Genomic DNA, 21,103 nt, shown 5'->3' with positions numbered 1-21,103 from the left:
TCCCTTTAACGAACAATAACTATAGTAATAGTTTTGTGTGCAACACTTATTGTTGCAGACAGCATTTATATACTTTCCAAAACACCTTCAAAGATACTTCATTTTATTCTAACAACTGTCGTGTGGGTTTGGTAAGGCCAGCATTGCTATCCCACAAGGAGTATCTGAGAAGTACAGCAGGGAAAAATCCAGAGGCTTATATGACCCCACCCTGTTAAATGTGATGGCTTGAGCCGGTGGATTCCCAGCCCAGGACTCTGCCCACTACTGTCCAAATAAGGGTGGGGGCAGGTGAACTGGATGCAATAGCTTTTGATCACGGTGGTGATTTGTATTCTTTCCCAGTATCACACGAGAGTTTTATTTCTGCAAGATTTGCTTTTATTTGGAGGGAAGACTTCATCATCTAAACGACATTCGTTAAATGCCTGTTTTTATCATTAACCTTACTCCGAACGAGGTTTCCGCGTGTTAAGCAATTTGTCCTCTAAAGATTCTATGAAGATCTGGATATTAGAAAGATAAAATACAGTGAGCGATCTCCTATGCACTTTGGAAGTACACAAATGGAACGAGATCGGTGCAGTGTGGTCCAGTTTTGTATCTAGTTTCTCTAAAGTCCCGGATCGTAGCCCACGGGAGGTGATAGGTTTTGTGTTAAGAGGAAGGTCTCTGTCGAAACTTGCATTTGAGTTCAAAGTGAGGCCAAGTTTCTTAACCTCCCTGAGTGTTTCCTCACCTGAAAAGTGCAGAGTTGCTGTGAGCACCAAGAATAATGTAGGTCACAGTGCTTGGGATATAGCAGGTGCTCAAGAAATAATAGCTGGGGCCGGCCCCGTGGCCGAGTGGTTAAGTTCACGCACTCTGCTTCAGCGGCCCGGGGTTTCGCTGGTTCGGATCCTGGGCGCGGACATAGCACCGCTCATCAGGCCACGCTGAGGCAGCCTCCCGTACAGCATGACCAGAATATACAACTATGTACTGGGGACCTTTGGGGAGAAGAAGAAGAAGAAAGAAAAAAAAGATTGGCAGCAGATGTTAGTGCAGGAGCCAATCTTTAAAAGAAAAAAAATAGCTATTATTTTTGTGTTCTGGGAAGTTACAATACTGAGGAAAGTACATTAAGTTAATAGTTTTGCTGAAATATATCGTTCTAAAATCAAAGTGTGTGTTTCTCAAATAATATCAAAGATCTAAATTGTGCAACACTCCTCCCCTCTAATCCTTGAAAGGATCTTGGAACCATTTGACATAAATTGAGGATGTAAATAATGCTCACTCTTGCTTATGTGAAAATAATGTTATAGATCTTGGAGACAAATGCTCTTGTGGCATGTGAATTGCATTCCATATTATTCGCTTCCAAATAATTTTAAGCAATTTTTAATGCCCTTGTTTCTGAAATTGATTTTAAAGTAAAACGACAAGCATGAGCTTAGAGGCTGTGGACCTTACTTGTTTTATTTATACCTAAAAAGATGCTTTAAGATACTCAGCGAATTATATTTCCCTTAGGTTACAGAAGTTACTAACTGTGCAGGTCGAGCTCTTTGAAATGAAACCAGTTAGCTGTGAAGAAATGTATCATGGTCCTTCCTGTGTTACCACCTCAAATCCTGTCTGCCAAGTCTGCTTCACACGGAGACTGCTCCATCAAGAAACACAGCAGAGTGAGGCGCTTCAGGTGTAGTCCAGGCTCCGTGGCCAGGATTTCGGGAGCAGGGAAGAAACGGTTTCTGGAGAATTCATTTTTGCTGTCCTGGATCTGGGGATTTGGTCATCCTCCACAGCAGAAGAAAGATGTTCTTTGTGCTATCTTTGTGCTTCGTGTGTTTTCAAACCTACTGTTATTTAGCCGAGTATCCTCGTTGTGCTCACACCATATGCTCCGCCTCCCCTTGACATGCACACGCCACGGTTCCTGAGCCCTATGCCTTCTCTATGCTGACATTTCACTCATTCATTGAGCAAATATTTATTAAATGCCTCATGTGTGCCAGACATATTCAAAACATTATAATAAAACAGTGAGGCAGAGTGGTGAAAACAGCAAAGCACTAGACTGTGTGCATCCAAAAGAATTTCTTGGCCCTTAAAGCAGTGACTCTGGGAAACTTTGCAGTTTTATCAGTGATTTTCCCGTTGGGACCTCCCTTTTGAGTCTATATTCCTGAGCCAGTGCATGTATATGTCTGTGTATATACTGTGTATGTATAATAATTTCAGTTTTATATATATAGTATATAACTTCTGTTATGTATATAAACATGTAATTTCTGCTATATATAAAATATATAATTTCTGATATATATGTATATGTTTAATTTTATATAATTAATTTCTTTACTAATACTGTGGTGGAAATAACTGAGACTTTGGAACAAAACAAACTTGAGTGCAAATATATGACCTTTCAGGAAGTTATTTAACCCTTCCAAGATTCAGTTTTTTTCATGTGTAAGACTGGATTAACAATGGGAAATCATATGGCTTATTTATTATTTAATTACTCCCAAATGGTATTGGTGACACTGAACACCCATCTTGACAAAAATCTCTCTGGGCATTTTCAAACATTAAATAAGCCTCAATCATATTGCTTTTTAATCAGAAATACCTTCTTTATCATGTAGACCTTTTATGCATTTACGTAGAAGCATGTAGTGATGAGCAAAAGTAGATCAAAGTGTTCCCCATTTTGGGTTTTTATTTCTGCCTTTAGGTTTTTCTATTTTAAAATACCATCCATTTCCAGAGAGAATCACCAAAGGGCCATGCCCAGGAGTTCTTTAAGGAAGCACATAGTCTGCCTCACTGATGTGTGCCTCCCTTCTTGTCAGGTCGAATGACTGTGGGGTGTTCTATTTCGGGACCACCTTTTGAAGATCACCAGAATGTGGAGGCCCCACTACCCCAGGGTGCACCTCCACGGGACACGCTCTCCCTGGGCTCTGGAGTGAGAACATTAGCTGCCTTAGCTCCAAGTTTCAGTGCCAAGGCCAGGCAATGCCAGGAGCCCACCGGGTACCACTGTCTGGGCTGGGGCATGATAGTAGAGAAGGGAAGGGAAAGACAAATTATGATAACTAGACCAAGATTTTAAATAAAAAAATATTTTATTGGAAAGATAAGTCTAGTTGAACTTTAGGCAAATGATTTAAAAATGCCCCGTAATTCTGTCAACTTAATAGAACTGTTTTCATTTGCATATTATCTTTTTTTGGTATGCATTTTAGAGTTGCAGTAATGGTGCACATACCATTTTGTGCTCCATTGTTTTCACTTACAGTATAGGTTATAAATATTTTCCTCCTTTCTCAGTCTTTTTATCATTTTAAACTTTAGTGTGATATTTTCATGTTTTGTTACACTGTAAGTTGTTAAACTATTAATATAAAGGTACTTTAATTTTAGCAAGTGGAATCAGGCAGGAGAGGAAGTGATTTGATTTTTGCCACCTCTTCCTGTGTCAGAGCATCTCTGGGTAAATGACAACAGCCCAAATAAAACAATGAAAGACAACAAACAAAACAACAGTCCTGGACAATCAACCAACTGAACAATCAAAACATTGAGGGGCAGAAACATTATCTTTAAATGTAGGTTTTGGATGAAAGTCCAGTAAGTTTTTCAACCTATAGTACGAGGGCACTTTCTGTACCTATATCAACATGAGTCGATTTCAAGAAAATTTTTTTGTATTAATAATCCTGCCTCTTTTCTCTTCCCCACTGCCCTCTCAAAAGAATTAAGATTAGGTCCGTTTAATACTACTCAGCCACGAAAAAGGACAAAATCATCCTGTTTGCAACAACACGGATGGACCTGGAGGGTATTCTGCTGAGCGAAATAAGCCAGACTGAGAAAGGCAAACACCATATGATTTCACTTATATATGGAATATAAACAAACACATGGACAAAGAAAATAATTCAGCAGTTACCAGGGGAAGGGGGGTGGAGGGTGGGCACAGGGGGTGAAGGGGAGCACTTATGTGGTGACAGACAAGAAATAATGTACAACTGAAATTTCACAATGATGTAAACTATTATGAATCTCAAAAAAACAAAGATTAGATCCGTTTAAGTATGAACTATCACTAAACGAAAATGTCTTAAATGTAGAAGTAACTTTATTTCTCTAACAGTATGTTTTAATACATCAGTATGTCCATTACATTAAGAATAGATTCATTTAGGATCTTCCCTAACAAATAGGGGACTTTCTGGAAGAATATAATTGGAGAGCCACATACTATATGTCTAAATATTTAAAAGCTATAAGATTCGTTCTGTCTTCCTACCTTAACAAACATACCTTCATAAAGATGTTGACATCCACATTCAAATTTAGAATTCTTGGAGTTCTCTCCAGAATGTGGTGGTGTAGGGAGAGCAGCCCCCGCCCCCAGCCCCTTGCTTAGTCACGAACCTTCAAGGGCCTCAAGCACAGTTAGGTGAACACACCAACCCCTGTGTCCGAGTACTGTCCACACCCTTGCATCAGCCACTTATCAGACCTCCAGTGTTTTGGCTTGTTTTTGTTGTTGTTTCCAACTTTATTAAGATAATATTTGGCATAAACAGTGTGTACATTTAAGGTGTACAATGAGATGATTTGATATATGTATATATTGCAAAAAGATTACCACCATAAGATTCGTTAACACATCCATTACTTCACATAGTTACTTTTTTTCATTGAGATGTAATTGACATATAAATCATATTAGTTTCAGGTGTGCAACATAGTGATTCAATATTTGTATGTGTTGTGAAATGATCACACATAGGTACACATTTCTTTTCCTTGTGATGAGAACTTTTAAGATCCACGCTCTGCAGGCCTCCGGTTTTGAGACCAGCAGAGCAGTGCTTTGTAAGGAGCGTGAGGAGGAGGCCTCTGCAAGTCCTGAGGGACCCAGGGACCTTGGGACCCTGGGTACCCAGATGTGGTCTCAAAGGAGGATGGGGTGGTGTGGGCTCCGGCGGGGCCAGAGCAGGGCTTTCTAGAGCACAAGGCTCAGGGCAGGGGGGTACTGGACTTGGTTGTGTCCTATGGCATTTAAAAATATTGGAAGACCTTAAAGTAAAATTTAAATCGATGCTTAAAAGAAAATATAAAGGGAAGTACGATGTCAGTGTCTATTAACCTAACACCTTTTTTCTTCCTAAAAAAATTTAACAGAACACCAAATAAGAAAGCCTTTGAGTCAACCATTCATTTAGACCCCAGAGTATTGTATCTGAAGTCATTTCCTTTCTTTCCTCCACAGTGAATTCATCTTCATTGTACCTGTCATCTGTTCCCTCTTAAGCCAGAAATGAAGGGCGCATATCAAGAGTGTTTCTCAGCATCTCTGTTTTCCAGAGCGACAGTTCACCGTCCCTCATGACCCCATCTGCAGTGGCTGATTGCACATTGACCTTGGCTACTCTTCAGATTTCAGTCCATCAGCGGAACCTGTGTACATTCTTGTAGCTAGAACTATAGGAACAGATGGAGGAGTTGGCTAGAAGGAACGTGCTTATTATTACTGAAAATGTTCCTGCTTTTTCCAGCTTGGTTCCCCAAGCATGAGGGTGGGTTGAGCCAAGCAGAAGATCCTAGTGACTCACAAGCTTCCAGAGAAGAAATCCACATATGGCAACCACAAAGGTCACATTTTCCTCCAATTGCATGAGCATCACATTCTTTAAATAGGTGTAGGGATACTGTGTTGCTAAGCACCAGGCAAGGAATGGGTTGCAAATTTCTGGTTTCTGTTTGACATGTGCCCAAGTGGCATGAGATGGGCATACAGAATTCTGTGGTTATGTGGCACATGGTGAGGAGAGGCATGAGACAGCCATCGGTGGTTTGCATCTGTGGAAATTTCCCACTGCTCACTGGTCAGGCGATGTATGAAAGTCCACATCCTATTATTATTTATATATTATCTATAACTGCACATCCTATTCTTATACACGGTGGGCAGTAATCACCCACTATGAAGCTTCAAGAGGTGTGGCCCAGCGGAGTCTGTGGCTGGCATCCAGGAGGAGAAAGGAGCAGCTCTGGGTGGGCACAGTGGATGGCCAACCCAGGCTTGGCTGCAGGAGCTGTGTGTGACTCTTGGGTGTGGAACTAGGAGCTGCTGAGGTTAACCTTGGACAAGCCATACTGACGTCTCATTGTTTTCCACAAATGCTGCTTTACCCAGCACCATATCCACATCTTAGGACAACTACCATTTGGTGCATTTTCCCCTTTCCTGTCCAGAAAATAGATATGATTTGTGTGGTCAGATGCAAATTCAGAGTTCTGAAAAGCACCTAAACAACTGTATCGGTGATGCATCTAGCAGCTTAAAACCAGAAGCATTTATTATCTCCCAGTTTCTGTGGGTTGGGACACCAGGCACAGACGAGCTGGGTCCTCTGGCTTAGAGTCTCTCACAAGCCTGCGATCAGGGAGTCAGCCTGGGCTGGAGTCGTCTCAAGACTCAACTGAGCGGCGGCCTGCTTCCAAGTGCCCTCAGATGACTGGGGCAGGACTCGACTCCTCACACGCTGTTGGACTTGAGGGCCTCAGTTCCTCACAGGCCATTGGCCAGAGGCTTCCCTCAGTTCCTTGCCACGTGGGCCTCTCCACAGGGCCACTCACAACATGGCAGCTGGCTTCCCTCTGGGCAAGCAAGCGAAAGAGCAAGATGGCAAGAGAGAAGACACCAGAGTCTTTTTGTAACTTAGTATCAGAAGTGGCATTCCGCTGCTCCTTCCATATTACATTCATTAGACGTGAGTCACTAGCTCCCATCTACACTCAAGGGGAGGGGATTATACAAGGCGATGAATTCCAGGAGGGGAGGTCACTGGGAGCCATCTTGGAAGCTTTTTGACAATATTGGGTTATTCTACTCTGTCAAATAGAAGGGCTTTAAAATTTACTAAATTCACCACAAGCCTGTCAGAAACCTAACGCATGTTGCCCAGCCATCGAGTATTATCTTAAGACAATGATGACACTGGTATAAGCCACTCCTGTAGCAGACACCTTGTTATACTACTCTAGAAGATTTTTTAGTGCTCCACTCTTTCCTACCTAGAATTCAGCCAGCTTTCATCTGAGTTTTACTACAGGACTCAAATGCTCGTGGTTACCAGCAGAATCATAAAATGACAACCTAAAAAGAATATTCACTCTCACCTAGCCCACCCTTTTCCTTCCACAGTGTGGAAACAGATGAGAGAGGAAATACCTTGCTCATGGACACACAGCTGGACACTTGCGTAGCTGGGTTCGTGTTAGGTTTTGTGAACTTAACATTGGTTTTAGGGTGGGATCAATTGCACTGCCTCCCCTGGGAGGCCTGACACATGGATGGGGATTAAGAAAACTAGGATGGAAAATAAGTGAGGGACGAGAAAGAGAAACAGGACTGCAAGAGAAGGAACTGAGAATGCCTAAAAACATGTTCCCCGCAGGTGCCACTGGAGGGCTCCATGACTTTCCAATGTAGCTGCCTTAACGCGGTGACATTCTGATGCATCCATCAAAACAAATTTTTAGTGCACTGGCATTGAAAGGCAGCGGAGGGCAATGGTTAAGACTGGACTCTGGAGCCAGAATGCCCAGGCTTGAATCCAGGCTCTGCCACTAGCTGTGTGACCTCTGCAAGTTACTTACCCTCTCTTTCCAAAATGGGGATGATAATAGTATATACTGCGCGGGATTGCCGTAGGATTAAATGAGTTAGGAAGTGTAAAGTGCTTATAGTAGTGCCGGGCACATGGGAAATTCTATTATTATCAAATGATGGAGAAAACAGACTTACGATATTCTCAGCTCTCACCTGGGTTTGAGGAGGAAGTGAAGCTTGGGATAGAGGATAAGGCTGAGGGATGGAACAGGGGTGGCAGTTAAGGTAAGGCCGTGTGGGGTGCATATCACTGGCAATGTGCAGCCAGATCAGAATGCCTCATGCATCACCCGGCACATCAAACGGATAGTCCTTGAGCCCACTCCAGCTTCCTTCTAATCCATTTTCAGATTATTGCTCTTTCCCCTCCTGCTGCCTTCATCTCAGCTCCTCAGGCAGCAGCTGTTTGGTCCTGCCTGTCGCTCATCCTCTCAGGAGACTAATCCGAGCCATGCAGAGCTGCAGTGCAGTTGAACTAATAAGCTAGAAATTAAAGTGATATAATAACTTTATAATATTACAAGTATTATGTAGTATCAAAATAATTTAAGTTTTGGTAAGAAGGTGTCACTTGTCCCAGATTCCTTCATGTACGGATTCCTTCAACACCCCGAGTACCTCTGCCTTCTGGGCAGGCCCCAGCGTCAGGATTGCCCCTCCTCCTGGCTTCATGCGTCATGGCTGGGACCCCAAGAGAAAGAACAAGTCCAGGCAGAAGTTGGAGTCATTGTTTAAGGTTGGTCTTTAGGAGATTGTAACACTGGGGGACACAGGCAGTGCTACTTCAGTGCCCAGGGGACAGATTGCTGCACAGAACTAGGGCAAGAACCGAGAGAGCTGAGTGTCATTTTCCCACCTCACAGGTTTGCCGTGTGGGGAAGGGATGTCGGCAGGAAATCCGTCTCCCAGTGGCTGGGGTGACGGGGCACCCTTGGGGCGCCAAGGCACAGGGCAGACGGACATGCAGGACAACCCCAGGACTCCCAGCAATTAGTGGGTGGAGGAGGGAACGGACGGGTCTGAAGTGCTTTATACAGGCAGTGAGAGTTGAGTTATGATGATTATCTGTGGCTCCCTTTGTGTTGGGAAATGAAGTCACACAAAAATAAATAAGACAAATTGTCCTCAAAGAAGTGAAAGTTTGGGGAATCAGACATGCAAACAGATAATTAAAATGTGACAAGTACTGTTTCAAGAAAACACACACGGACTCAGGAAAGACTCAGGAAAGGGGAGGTAGCAACTGAGCGAGGCTCTGAGGGACGAACAAGAGTTTGCCAGATGAAAAAGAGATGGAGGAATGTTCTAGACAGGAATCTCACATGCAGAGGCTTAGAGCTACGAAAATTCTTTTCGCTGGAGGGTGGAGAGGTAAGTTAGGGGCAGATGGTGAAGGAGACAGGAGATCTGGAATTTATTTTATAGGCAAGAGAGAACTAGCCCAGATTTTTTTTTTTTGGACGGTAACTCAGAGGGAAATTTGGACAATTAATTGAGAGGTGAGAGGTACCCAAGTGGTGGGGTTAGGATCGGGGTCAGAAGAGTGATGGGACTGAGGAAATAACTTGTGCAAAGACCCAGCAGTGGCCAGAGATCGTACTGTTTCAGGAACTGTGGTTTCAGAAACAGGAGGTTGTGTGTGGCTGGAGCACATCTGGAGTGGCAGGTGGAGGGGATGGCAGGAGGGGCAGACAGAAAAAAAAGGCTGCTCACTTGCACGCACCGTGCTGTGAGTTCAAGCGGCAAGCTCAAGTTGAAATTAGAGCAGAGCACAGGAGTTGTCAGGGCCTTGAAGGATAACCCTGTGCCCTTTTTATCCCTGAATCTCTGCCCTACCACAGGGCCTGGGGCCTGGGGGTGGGAAGAGGGGACGAGGGGCTCCAGAAATGTTTTTTGAGTTAAACTAGAGAAGTGAAGGAAACAAGCCTCCAGCAGAGCGGAGCGCGAGCAGGAGCCTGCGGTAAATGGTCAAATGGTCAATCAGGTGATACCCGGCGGTGGGGGGTGGGGAGGAAGCTCTGGGAGACCAGGCTGCAGACGGGAACATATGACTGAGGACCTTGAGTGCCAGGATAAGGATCTTGGCCACCCACTGGGATGCAGTGGGGGTGTGGGGGCTTCGGAGCCTGAACTATGCAGCCCGCAGTATGTTTGCTAAAACATTACACATTTAGAAGATCTTAACTCTTTTTACATTGCAAATAATTCTCCAGAAGAACCGATTCCTCCCGCGAATAGGCAGCCTCTACCTTTTGATGAAGTCTTCCTTTCTGAGGGCTGTGTGGAAAGACCAGTTGCAAAAGAAATTAAAAACAAAGCAAAAAACCACCAATCTCAGCCATCGCAACGGGCGAGTTTCGAAGAAATTAAATGCTTTAAAAGAAGAACGCAGACCTCCCACAGAACCCTAAGCCCATGAGAGTGGCAGTGAAAAACCGCCCATTTTCTGGAACATCTTTTGGAGTCGGATCGCAGCCACCCGCGTCCCCGGACCGCCCCCGCCCCCCGGCCCCCACCCCCGGCCCCTACCCCGACAGCCGCCACCGCACGCGCTCGCAGGATGACGCGGGCTGGCGGCGGCGCGGCCGCGCAGGTGAGGGGCCACCGGTCCCCGAGGCGCCCATTCGCCGCCGCCGCAGGCCCGGGCGGGGCGGGGCGGGGGCCCCGGGGAGGGCGGGCTTGCGGGAGGACCAGGGCCGGCGCGCGGGAGGGCGGGGGCGCCGGCGGGCCAGCCCTGCCTGCCTGCCTGCCTGGGGCGCGGCGGCCGCGCGCCGCAGTCGAGCCTCGGCCGCGCGGGCGCAGGGACGGCGCGGGGACGGCGGGCCGCCGGAGGCTGCGGTGGCGCGGGAGCGGCGCCATCTGCGCTCGGGCTCCGGGCGGCCGCGGCGGCAGAACGTGAGTAGCTCGGCGCGCGGCTGCGGCGGGGACACCTCGGGGAGCGGGGACGGCGCGGGGCTGCTCTGGGGTCCTTGGCACGCCGGCTGGGTTCCGCACAGCGCCCTCCCGGTGGCCGGGCGAACCTGGTCGCCGGCCCCCTGCTTGCCCTCAGGCCCCCGATCGCAGCGCAGAGGAGGGCACGGGCGCCGGGGAGGGCACCGCTCACATGCAGCGGCCCCCGGCGGGCGCCCATCCCCTCCTCCGCTCGGCGACCAACTTCAGCATCCGCTCCCGCGCCCCACGCTTTCCGGGCAGCCCCGCCTGGAGTCTCTGTGGGCAGGCGGGCCTGGAGAGGCTCCTAGGCCCGGCACTGCGGCTTCCCCGGCAGGGACCCCGAGGGCGGGGGGTCCCGCCACAGAGCCGGCGGGGCGAGGAGCGCAGGGAGCGGCCGGCGCGCTGGGCGGGTGCGCGTTCGGGGCCGGCGGATACATCTGGGCGTGGGCTTTGTTCCGATGCGCTCACACCTGCGCCGATCGCCGGAGTTTCGGGCCGAGCCGCCCTCCGCTCTCGCCGCCCTGGACATGGGGAATGGGGGGAACCGAAGAGACCGCGGAGGCAGCAGGGTGGGGGGCTTTCCCCGGGCTTTGTTGGCCCTACAGGTGCGGGCCTCGGGGGTCCAGGCGCCCCGCCCAGCGTCCGGGGGGCTGGGACTTGGGGCTGGCACTCCGGGGCTTGGGGCGGACTCTGAAGAGCCCCTTCCCTGCCCAAGCTCCCAATGGTGGGGTCTGGCCACAGCTCCCCCGGGGATGCTGTGTTGAGCCGGGAGTGCCTGCCGGCTCCGGAGCATCCATCTCACGGCGAGCGCCATCTGCGCCGCGCGGGTGGGCGCCGCAACGTGCTGGTCCCCCGCCGTTCGCCCGCTCGGCCATTCCCGGCCCGCGTCTGCCAGTGCGCAGAGTCGGAATCCCGGTGCCGGGTTCGAGTGAGCCAGGGAGTCGTCATTTCTCCCAGAGCGGTGTACCCCGCGGGCCGCTTCCCTTCCCTCCGGATCCCCTCCCCTCCCGCCCGGCTGTCGGGCCGCCGCCGCATCTCCTGTGCCCGGCGCGCCCGGGGGCCGCCCCTGCGCAGCGGCGGGCGCGGAGCGGGGGCGGCTCTTTCCCACCCGCCTCTCTCCTCCCTTTTCGCATCAGCTGCTCCAGCCGGAGGCGACATCCGGCGCGGAGCCGTCTCTCCTGGGAGGGGAGCGTCCTTTCCCTTCCCGATCCGGCAGGGTGCACGCGCCCAAGTGTGCATCTGAGGGGCTGGGCTGTTTCTCGCTCGAGGCTCTTGCAGGAAGAGAAACGAGTGTAACGGGGCAGGAGGCCTTCGTTCTGCACCAGGAGCTCCCCCTGGGGCTGTCCTGGGAAGGAACACGGTAGTCACTGAACACAGACCTACAGAGGCGGCACTGCTTGGGTGGGACTGCTTTATGCTAACCGTGCCCTGTTATTAAAATATTGTAATAATAGCTCGCAAGTAAATGAGACCTTCCAGAAGTACTGAAATAGATTTAGACAACTAGATACCTTCTACGCAGCATTTTTTGAGAGCTTCAGATGTGCCGGGCGCTGTGCGTGTTACACGTATCATCTCATTTAATGTCCGCGACACCCCCATTTAAAAATTTAGGAGACGGAGACCTGCAGAGGTCAAGTAACTTCCCCAAGGCCACACAGCTAGGAAGTCGGGGAGCAAGGATTAGTTTTTTGCCCCTACGCGTTACCATCCAAGACTGAAAATGGGGCCTTTTGGGGCTTATCTTTCATCAATTTAGGGGAAGCCTGAAACCACTGAGTGTTCAAAATTAGGGACATAAGCCCATGTAACTGACCCCTGCAGACCTCACAGGAGCCGGCAATATTGTAACTCAGCCAATTGTATTGTGAAATGGCCTTTTATTGCCGGTATTGCCCTTGAGTTCCTTTATGTGTTCCTTTATTCCTGTTAGCTTTTAGGTACGCGCCTGTTAACCTATAGTCCAACCAGTTACCGTCACTGGAGTGTCCTTAGTGACCAGAACCCCTGCGATGAGAGAGGCCAAGAGTTCCTGGAACATCACAATTTTTGAGAAAACTTTGTTTTTTTTAAGAAAAGGCAAATGTTTCTGTTTCGGGCTTCCAGCTCTGAATCTCTTCTGCAGACTTTTTTTGACTGCAGAAGATTTACTCCTCAAATTGGATGTTGAATTTGAACGGGACCCGAGTACAAAATCTTAGGAAAGCATTTGATATCCTAAATTCCTAATGCTGTGTGGTGCATTTACAAAGATGCTCCGTGTTAACTGGTAGAAAGAAGAATCAGCTGTTCCTGGAATAGCTTTTAGAATGATTGTAATTGACTGACCAGCTGGAAAAATGAATTCATTTTGCATTCTTAATCCTACTGACTCATGGTCTTCTTTCAGCCTGCTTTCTATTTTATTACAGGAAAGTTGCTAAACATTTCACATAATGCAGGAATATGAGAGCTGTAAGAGGACACTGTAGCGAAACTTCTGGGTTTCAGAATGAGTCCAGTGGGGCTCAGAGAGGTCGCCCATCCCTCTAATGCAGGGTCCAGACGAGGTCTTTGGACTGTAGGCTGGTGCCCTTACACCAGATCATTTTTGTTATGGCAACAGTGACAGTAAGTGAAAAGCAAGTCATCCTTGGAAATGGTACTTCCTGTGAGGGCGACATGACAATGACAAGAATAGTTGGGTGTAAGTGCTTCAGAAGCATGAGAGAGAGGGTACAGAGAATGTATACACCTGGACTGTAGAAAATTTTCTTAAGAATCCATTCAAGTAATGCTTTCGTGTAGGTGTACTTTTCCTTGTGTAATCGGTTGAATATGAATAGAATCTGCAGATATTATTTTGTGTATGTACAAAGGAGCCTTTTAATGGACCCCCACAGCAAGCTTTTCTGGTAAAGAGATTCTTTCATTCATTCATTCACTCATAAATATTTGCTGAGTATGTGCCCTACTGTTCCAGGCTGGGGATGCAGGGGTGAGGAAAACAGAGTTCCTGCCCTCGGGGAGATTAATTCTCCTTTTATCATCTGTGGCTGCATACTTCCACACACACAGATTCTTTTTCACATATAAATGTCCAGCTTGATGAACTTGCCCAGACTGAATACACCAATGTAACTAGTTCTCAAATCAAGGAACAGAACATTGTGAACAGCTGAGAAAGCCCACTCGGGGCTCCCACAGTCGTTACTCGCCCCTAAGGTCACTGCCAAAAGCATGAGGCGTCCATGCTTTTCTCTTGATATTGTCGCCGCCATGAAATCGGAAGGCCTTTTCTTAGTCAGCTGGGTCTGCGAAACAAAGTACCATAGACTGGATGGCTTAAAGAACAGACGTTTATTTTCTTACAGTTCTGGAGTCTGGAAGTCCAAGGTCAGAGTGCCAGCATGGGTGGGTTCTGGTGAGAGCTCCCCTCTGGCTTGCACACAGATGGCCATCTTCTCTCTGTGGCGCATGTGGAGAGAGATCTCTCTCTCTTCCTCTTCTTAGAAGGCCACAGATCTTATAGGATTAGGACCCCACCCTTCCTGCCTCGTTTAACCTTAATTATCTCCTAAAAAAGCCCTATCTCCAGATACAGTCATATTGGGGATTAAGGCTTCAACATAGGAATTTGCGGGGAGGTGGGGTACACAATTCAGTACACGGTAGTCCTGATTTGCTGCCTCCGTCAGAAAACTTTGGCGTTTCATTCCCATTTCCACCAAACAGTTTCCATCTAAGAAGCATGCTAATGGAAAGCAAATTTACCTAGACTATAGAGCTCCTAAAGTATTCTTCTCTAGGAGGTTCTGTGTTTGCATCCAAAGACTGCTGTAGGTCAGCCTTCAACTGCTGAGATGAGTGGCAAAAAGGAGGTGATTTGAAAATAATTGAAAATTACTAAATTCCGTTAGATGCACTTTCCCTTTTCTGTTTCGTGCTTCTCCACCTGCAAGAGCCCTGACCCTTCCTCCAGGTGAGGGCAGAGGAGCTGCTCGGGGTCTCCTAGCATTAGGGATGCTGGGGCAAGGATCCAGTGGCTTATTGTAATTTGTCCACCCTTTGTCCCTTTGTCCACCCAGGCAAATGAAAAGCCTCTTTAGTTTGAAAGAGCTTTATTGACATCGGAGGCTGAGGTTTCTAAGAATAGGAAAATGCACCAAAATGAGCTGATGTTTATTTTCCCTATCAAAATGTGAAGGAGAGGGCTACGTGAGGACAATATGGGAATGGCTCTGCCTCCAGTTTTAGCAACTATAAATTTTTCAGTATCAGGTTGTCTTTAAATAGGGGAGCAAGTGCAATATATTTCTAGAAAATGTGATGTTTTTGCTAAGTCTTTTTTTTTTTTTTTTTTTTGAGGAAGATTAGCCCTGAGCTAACTACTGCCAATCCTCCGCTTTTTGCTGAGGAAGCCTGGCCCTGAGCTAACATCCGTGCCCATCTTCCTCTGCTTTATATGTGGGACGCCTGCCACAGCATGGCGTGCCAAGTGGTGCCATGTCCGCATCCTGGATCTGAACCGGCGAACCCCGGGCCACCGAGAAGCGGAACGTGCGAACTTAACCGCTGTGCCGCCGGGCCGGCCCTGCTAAGTTTTTTTTTTTATTGCGGTAAAATGTATATAACATAAAATTTACCATTTTAACTCTTTTTAACTGTATAGTTTAAATACTTCACATGGTTGTGCAGCCATCACCACTGTCCTCTCCAGAAATTTTCTCATCTTCTCAAACTGAAACTCGATGCGTGTTAAGCAATGACTCCCCACCCACCTCCCACCCTGACAAGGATCATTCTATTTTCTGTCTCTGTGAATTTGACTACCCCGAGTGCCTCATAGGAGTGGAATCCTACAGTATCTGTCCTTTTGTGACTGGCTTATTTCACTTAGCATCATGTCTTCAAGGTTCATCCATGTGTCAGAATTTCCTTCCTTTTTAAAGCTGAATAATATTCCATTGTATGTACATACGCATTTTGTTTTCATCGATTCATCTGTCAATGGGCATTTGGGCTGCTTCCACTTTTTGGCTATTGTGAATAATGCTGCGATGAACATGAGTGTACAGATATCTTTCTGAGTCGCTTCTTTCCACTCTTTAGGGTATATACCCAAATGGGATTGCTGGATCATATGGTAATTCTATTTTCATTTTTTGAGGAACGACTACACTGTTTCCCGTAGCAGCTACACCATTTTACAGTCCCGCCAAGAGTGTACAAGGCTTCCAGTTTCTTCACTTCTTTGCCAGCACTTATTTCCTATTTTCTTGATCATAGCCATCCTAGAGGGTATAAAGAGCTATAGCTGTTACTTTTTAAAGTTATAAATTAATAGACTATATATTGTGAACAAATCATTCACAATATTTTCTAACTTATTGGTTTAACTTTTATTAGTAAGAAGATGTATGGTTTCTAACAAGTGTTAATTGACCCTATACTTTGTGCAGAGCTTGAAATAGATGCAGTGGAGTAGGTGTGTCTGTGTGTCATAGTGCAGGATAAGCCAGCATTGATGACATGCATTGATGTTATTTTTTTTAGTGTTGCATTAGGCCATATATATCTGTAGTGCGCTTGTCCTAAGTGATTTTGCTCTAAGGACACATTAAATATTAGTATGCTTTTGTTTTATTAAAAAAATGACGTTATTTTAACCCAGATCAGGAGCAAATCTGATATATAGGCATAGCCTATGCCGAATGTTTACGGATATGCTGGAGTTGTAAATTAAAGGTCTGCATTGGGCACTCCTGCCCACGATTGCATCTTCAAAGATGACAGCATAAACCCTCACTACCCAATTATAATTGCTTAGCCGAGCTAATAAAAAAGATGTGGTGTCAACTTAATTGACCTATTTTTCTGGTCTACAAGATTGGAATTTCAAATTAGGAAAAGGTAATTTTTTAAAGTCTAATGGAGGGTTTCCCTTAAGTGACTAAATAACTAGTGAATCTAAGAAATGCCATGGTAAAGGGCACACTGATGCTGTTTTAGTGCATGTCCTATCCAAATGGCTTCTTCGGTTTAAAACCCGGAAGGACAAATCTTGTCTTCTGTGTTCTCTGATATTCTTCCATATTGCCCTGAACTAAAGCGTTGTTCACTTCACATGAGAGTGAAAATGACAGATACCAGCAGACGAAAGTGATCCTCTTAAAAATTCTTCTGATTAAAAGATGATAGCAAGGGCTGGAAAGAATATTTTGAAGATGCATGTACTCATGTGTGTATGTAAATTTTATGATGAGCCTGGTACCTTGGTTCAAAATCCACTGTGACCAGAAAAATATATTCCCAAGGAAATCTGAGGGAATCGTGTAGGAGGTCTTCTACTGTGTAATATGCAATGAATTCGATTTATCTTTCTCAAGTGGGCTGAGAGCATTCAAAAAATTCAGTATATGTATTCAGTATGTAGTGATCTTTTCTCCAAATTTCAACTTTAAAGCTAATTTCATGCCGCTTTTAGATGCCCATGGCTTTGGGATGGTATGATTCACAGAATACATTTTTGGCAAACATTACCAGCTCGTATTAAACACCGTTAACAGATGCTCTCTCAAGAGAAAGGGAAAGCCAACGTACTAATCTTCCATTAATTACGCCTTACAGTAAAACTGGATTGTCGACAGAGTTTCATCCTGGAGTCTTTTGGTCTTTGAGGAAGGGTGGCTTGCGAGCTAGCCTGCTGCTGTCTCCCAGAGCCTTGCGCAGCTTTTCAGGCCCTCACCTCAATAGGGAGCTGAAAGGACAGAGGAACAAAGGGGCCCTGTTTTGCCTGCCCCACTTGCTGGGCTGTTGTCTTGGCCCTTTTCACTGAAGGAGTGGGGGGAGCTGGGTCAGAGTTGAAGAACGCTGAAAAGGAATTCAAGCTTCATGTCGAAATTTGAATTATAGCTGCGGTGTGAGTGCCGAGTAGTAGATTAGTTGGAATTGAAATTTCTGAATCTGTGGAAGCTTAAGTGACAGATGGTGTTGGAACAACGTCTGTAGAGCTGGATGGCGCACCCGAAATGTTGAGCACCCAGGCGAGGCCCTCGGTAAACAGCTAGTTAACTGACAAAAGTTTTAAAACTGTAGGAAGTGCATTTGGACGCTGTTCGCTGCATGAAGACGTTGGACTGTGTGAATTTAAGGGGAGGCCCCTGCGTCTGGCGTGCGTTCAGATGCACTTGTCTCCCCTAATTGCATTGCAAATATTCTCCTCTCTGTTCTGCTGCTTTCCCCTCTGGTATCCCATTGAATAAATACAGAAATGCTCCATCAGCCCCCCTTGTAAACTCTCATTATGGTGTTTTGGTATTGACCACAGATTGTTTTGATATGTGACAAGATAAATCTGTCCTCAATATTGACTAGGCGGTGTTTTTTCCTATATTTATGAAGAGTGATTTCCGCTCTCTGCTTCTGGTGGGAGTCCATCATTGTTAGACTTGCTATTGAAGTGTTTAATATGGTACATGGTTCCGCATTCAATTTAGCAGGCAGCATTGGATTTCAAACATTTCAGAAGGAGAAATTGGCTGTGTGTATCACTGGAATAATAAAACAGCTACTGGGAAGTCGCAGTTACTGAAATGAAAGTGAAGTAGAAAAGAATTTGGGGTAATTTGAGGTGGTTCCGGGTGTTCCATAAAACTACAGTTGGAAGAATTTTGCTTTGGCATCTTTGACCAGTTAAACGACTTGGTGACATAGTCTTTTATTCCTGATGTTAGTAGCGTGACAACTGAAAGCCATTTTTTAATATACATTTAATACATTCAAATGAATCCTTCCACTTTTAGGGAAATTACATTGACATGGCAGTAATATGAACAAAATAGTAAGGTAGAAATTCAGAGATAATACTGTAATATAAACAAAGGAGAGTTTACTTCAAAACTGATTGTATTAACATATCATGTGTTGTATTTTACATAAATTGTGATATGTATTTTATCTCACAAATTTTAAGGGACCTTGCATTTTGATAGTTGGAATAGGGTTTTTAAAACCCCATGGAAGTGTATGTTCCTAGCAGTAGTTGCCTTGATGCAAAATCATAGTGGGAGGTGAAATATCTCAAGGGTTTATTGCTGTTCTAGGACTTTGAGGGCACTCATTAGACAGCAGAGAGGGAATGAGTTCATGGCCAGATTCGTTTGCTGGGACTGGGGATGGAAGAGTAGAGATCAGAGAGTGTGAAGAATTCAGATGGAGGGAAGGCTCAGGTGGGTAATGAGAGCTGTGACATACTGGAGAAGTGTCCTACGGCAGAAGGAGCAAGAAAAATTTAAATAATGAGGAGAGAGTAAAGAACAGAGTAATAGCTTAAAATCTGAAAGAAGGAGAAAGGGAGGAGAATAAAAATGTTTGTGGTGATTGCTTGGCTAATGGAGAAATGAAGTGTCACGCTTCATTTCATAGCATCCAATACTAAATATTTTAAAGAGATTTCATTGTGGTGCTTTAGGTCATTGAGGTAATTTGACATCGTAAAACAGAAATAACTCACAAATCACTCTGCAAAAATGAGATATATAATACGTTTACGTTGAAAAGAAACGCGCTGATAAGAATTTACTGAGTCAAAGCTAAAGTTATTTCAGCTTAAGACAATTAAATTTTCACTTTGTCTCTCCTCTCCAGTTATTTTGTTCCTTTGCAGACAGATGGTTCCAGCTTAAGAAAGTTAGATATGTGAAAACGTGAACTTTCCAAACACATTTGGGGTGCTTATTCATGTTAAACAGGATTCTTTGCTTTGCACAATAATTATATGATGAGTGAACTCCTGTAATGTATCAAAGGTCAGTTCAGGAACAACTTTTCAGGATATCTAAGCAGATAGATTATTCTGTCTACTGAAAGAGCATGGCATAATAGATACCAAGGGAAACCCAAGCAAATAAGACTAAAGGAAAATCAGTAAAGAGGTGGACAGGTGGTAAGTGAAGAGAAATACCTCAACTGCATGAAAATATTTGATATTTGCCCTAGATAACATTGAGAGGCCAAGTCTCTCACGATAAAAGAAAGCAGATAATGAAATAGTCATCCAGCTAATCCAGACTTTTTTGGCCTTGTTCATAATAGAATTCTGTCAGCTTTCCCCAGGATTCTGACTATGGAAACCCAGTCCTTCTTGTGTTCCAGTAGGAGCCTGAGCTGCATTTCTCATTAGGCATGGTGCTATGTGTGAAAGTCTCCTCATATTAGATGAATGAGTGAATGCAAGAATGAAGACTGAATATGAATATTGCAAAATGTCACGTGGATCTTTTGTTGGAGAAAACTGGGGAATTTTGTCCTCTGCCCTGGTTTGAAGACATAGCTGAAGTCTAGACCGTGGGAGATCAAACATTCATAATTTCATGCCTGGATTCTGTATGACTGTAATTTGCTTCCTGGTTCTAAATTAAGCAGTCGAGCAGGCAGGTGAAATCACTCAATCCAGAAGGGTACTATTTTTTAAATTGCTGCCGTGAGCTCTAAATGACATCTTTGTGACCCAAAAGAATTCCTTTGTAATTTTCTACCTTTGCTCACAACAGATGAGGAACTGAACTTTGTCCCCTTTTTGGGTTGTCATTAAGTATTACTATCTGTTGTTTTCTTTGTATTCCAAGATGTGAGTTGAGTTACAATGTGGCCTTTCCCAATGAGTTAGCGGGTTATAGTGATTGGGTTCAAAGCAGTGGTGCCATATTTGAGAGACACCTAGAGTAAAAATTTATGTGAAATTTTTGATTAAATTTTGAGAAGTACTGGGCTACTGTGCATAGACTAAGAAACCTCTGTATACTGTATGGCTTTGGAAAAGTTCCTTGAGTCCTTCTCTTCCTTTAGCTAGAAAATGAATGTGAAACGCACACATTTTCTCATCGTTCAACCCTCCCTCACGAGAGAATGTCACTGTGACGAATGGTGATAAAGATGAAGGTGCTGAGAGAAAGATGACATCAATCTATGTTCTGATTAGGTAGAATGCGCTTGCTATTTTTTCCACCATAATATTCTGCCAAATTTGCTTCAGAGATGTGTATGTATCATACATCCTTGGCAATAACTATGTCTACTTGATTTTGAATGAACTTTTGAATGGTCTCGTGCTGCAATCTGAGAGATTGATACCCTTTTTGATGTTGCATGGTAGGACTGCTTTCAAAACACCAACTGAATTCTTAACTTTTGACAAATGATGATACATATGTGAAAGTCAGATTGAGTCAGTATGATAAAAAAGGGTGTCAATTCAGCGAATACTTTTCTTTCCAGTTGTATTCAATGTCAGTAATAGTCTTTAGAAATCTAATTGTTTTATTTCAAGCCATATCCTATTTATATTTTTAAAGAGGAAAATCAGTAATTTTTAGTGTCAGCCATGACTAACTAGCAACCCCACAAGTCAACAAAGCATGAAACCATTTTAACATATTAAATTCATTCAGCTTGCAAACTGCATGTGCTTAGAGGTCTGATACAGAGAGAAACACATGCAACGAGCTTTGT

General features: G+C 45.2%; 2 protein-coding genes across 35 annotated transcripts in view; both read left to right on the top strand.

Annotated features, from left to right (window-relative positions):
• Positions 1 to 2,307, top strand: part of PNPLA8 (patatin like phospholipase domain containing 8) — a 55,119-nt gene extending 52,812 nt beyond the window's left edge. Inside the window, exon 11 of the mRNA XM_070615418.1 lies at positions 1,516 to 2,307. Coding sequence (XP_070471519.1) covers positions 1,516 to 1,554 — 39 coding nt within the window. The 3' untranslated portion in view covers positions 1,555 to 2,307. The remainder of the gene's footprint in view (positions 1 to 1,515) is intronic.
• Positions 2,308 to 9,892: 7,585 nt separating this feature from the next.
• Positions 9,893 to 21,103, top strand: part of NRCAM (neuronal cell adhesion molecule) — a 252,099-nt gene continuing 240,888 nt past the window's right edge. For 18 of the 34 annotated variants that reach the window (XM_070615410.1, XM_070615404.1, XM_070615382.1 and 15 more), the window contains exon 1: positions 10,436 to 10,576. The gene's annotated coding sequence lies outside the window, so the exon portion shown is untranslated. Of the gene's footprint in view, positions 10,275 to 10,406; positions 10,577 to 21,103 lie in introns of those variants that run through there. The other 16 variants (XM_070615412.1, XM_070615397.1, XM_070615400.1 and 13 more) reach the window with 7 other exon arrangements.

Source organism: Equus przewalskii, chromosome 4 (genome assembly GCF_037783145.1).
Source record: "Equus przewalskii isolate Varuska chromosome 4, EquPr2, whole genome shotgun sequence".
NCBI classification, from domain to species: Eukaryota; Metazoa; Chordata; class Mammalia; order Perissodactyla; family Equidae; genus Equus; species Equus przewalskii.
This window is presented reverse-complemented; position numbering and strand designations above follow the sequence as displayed.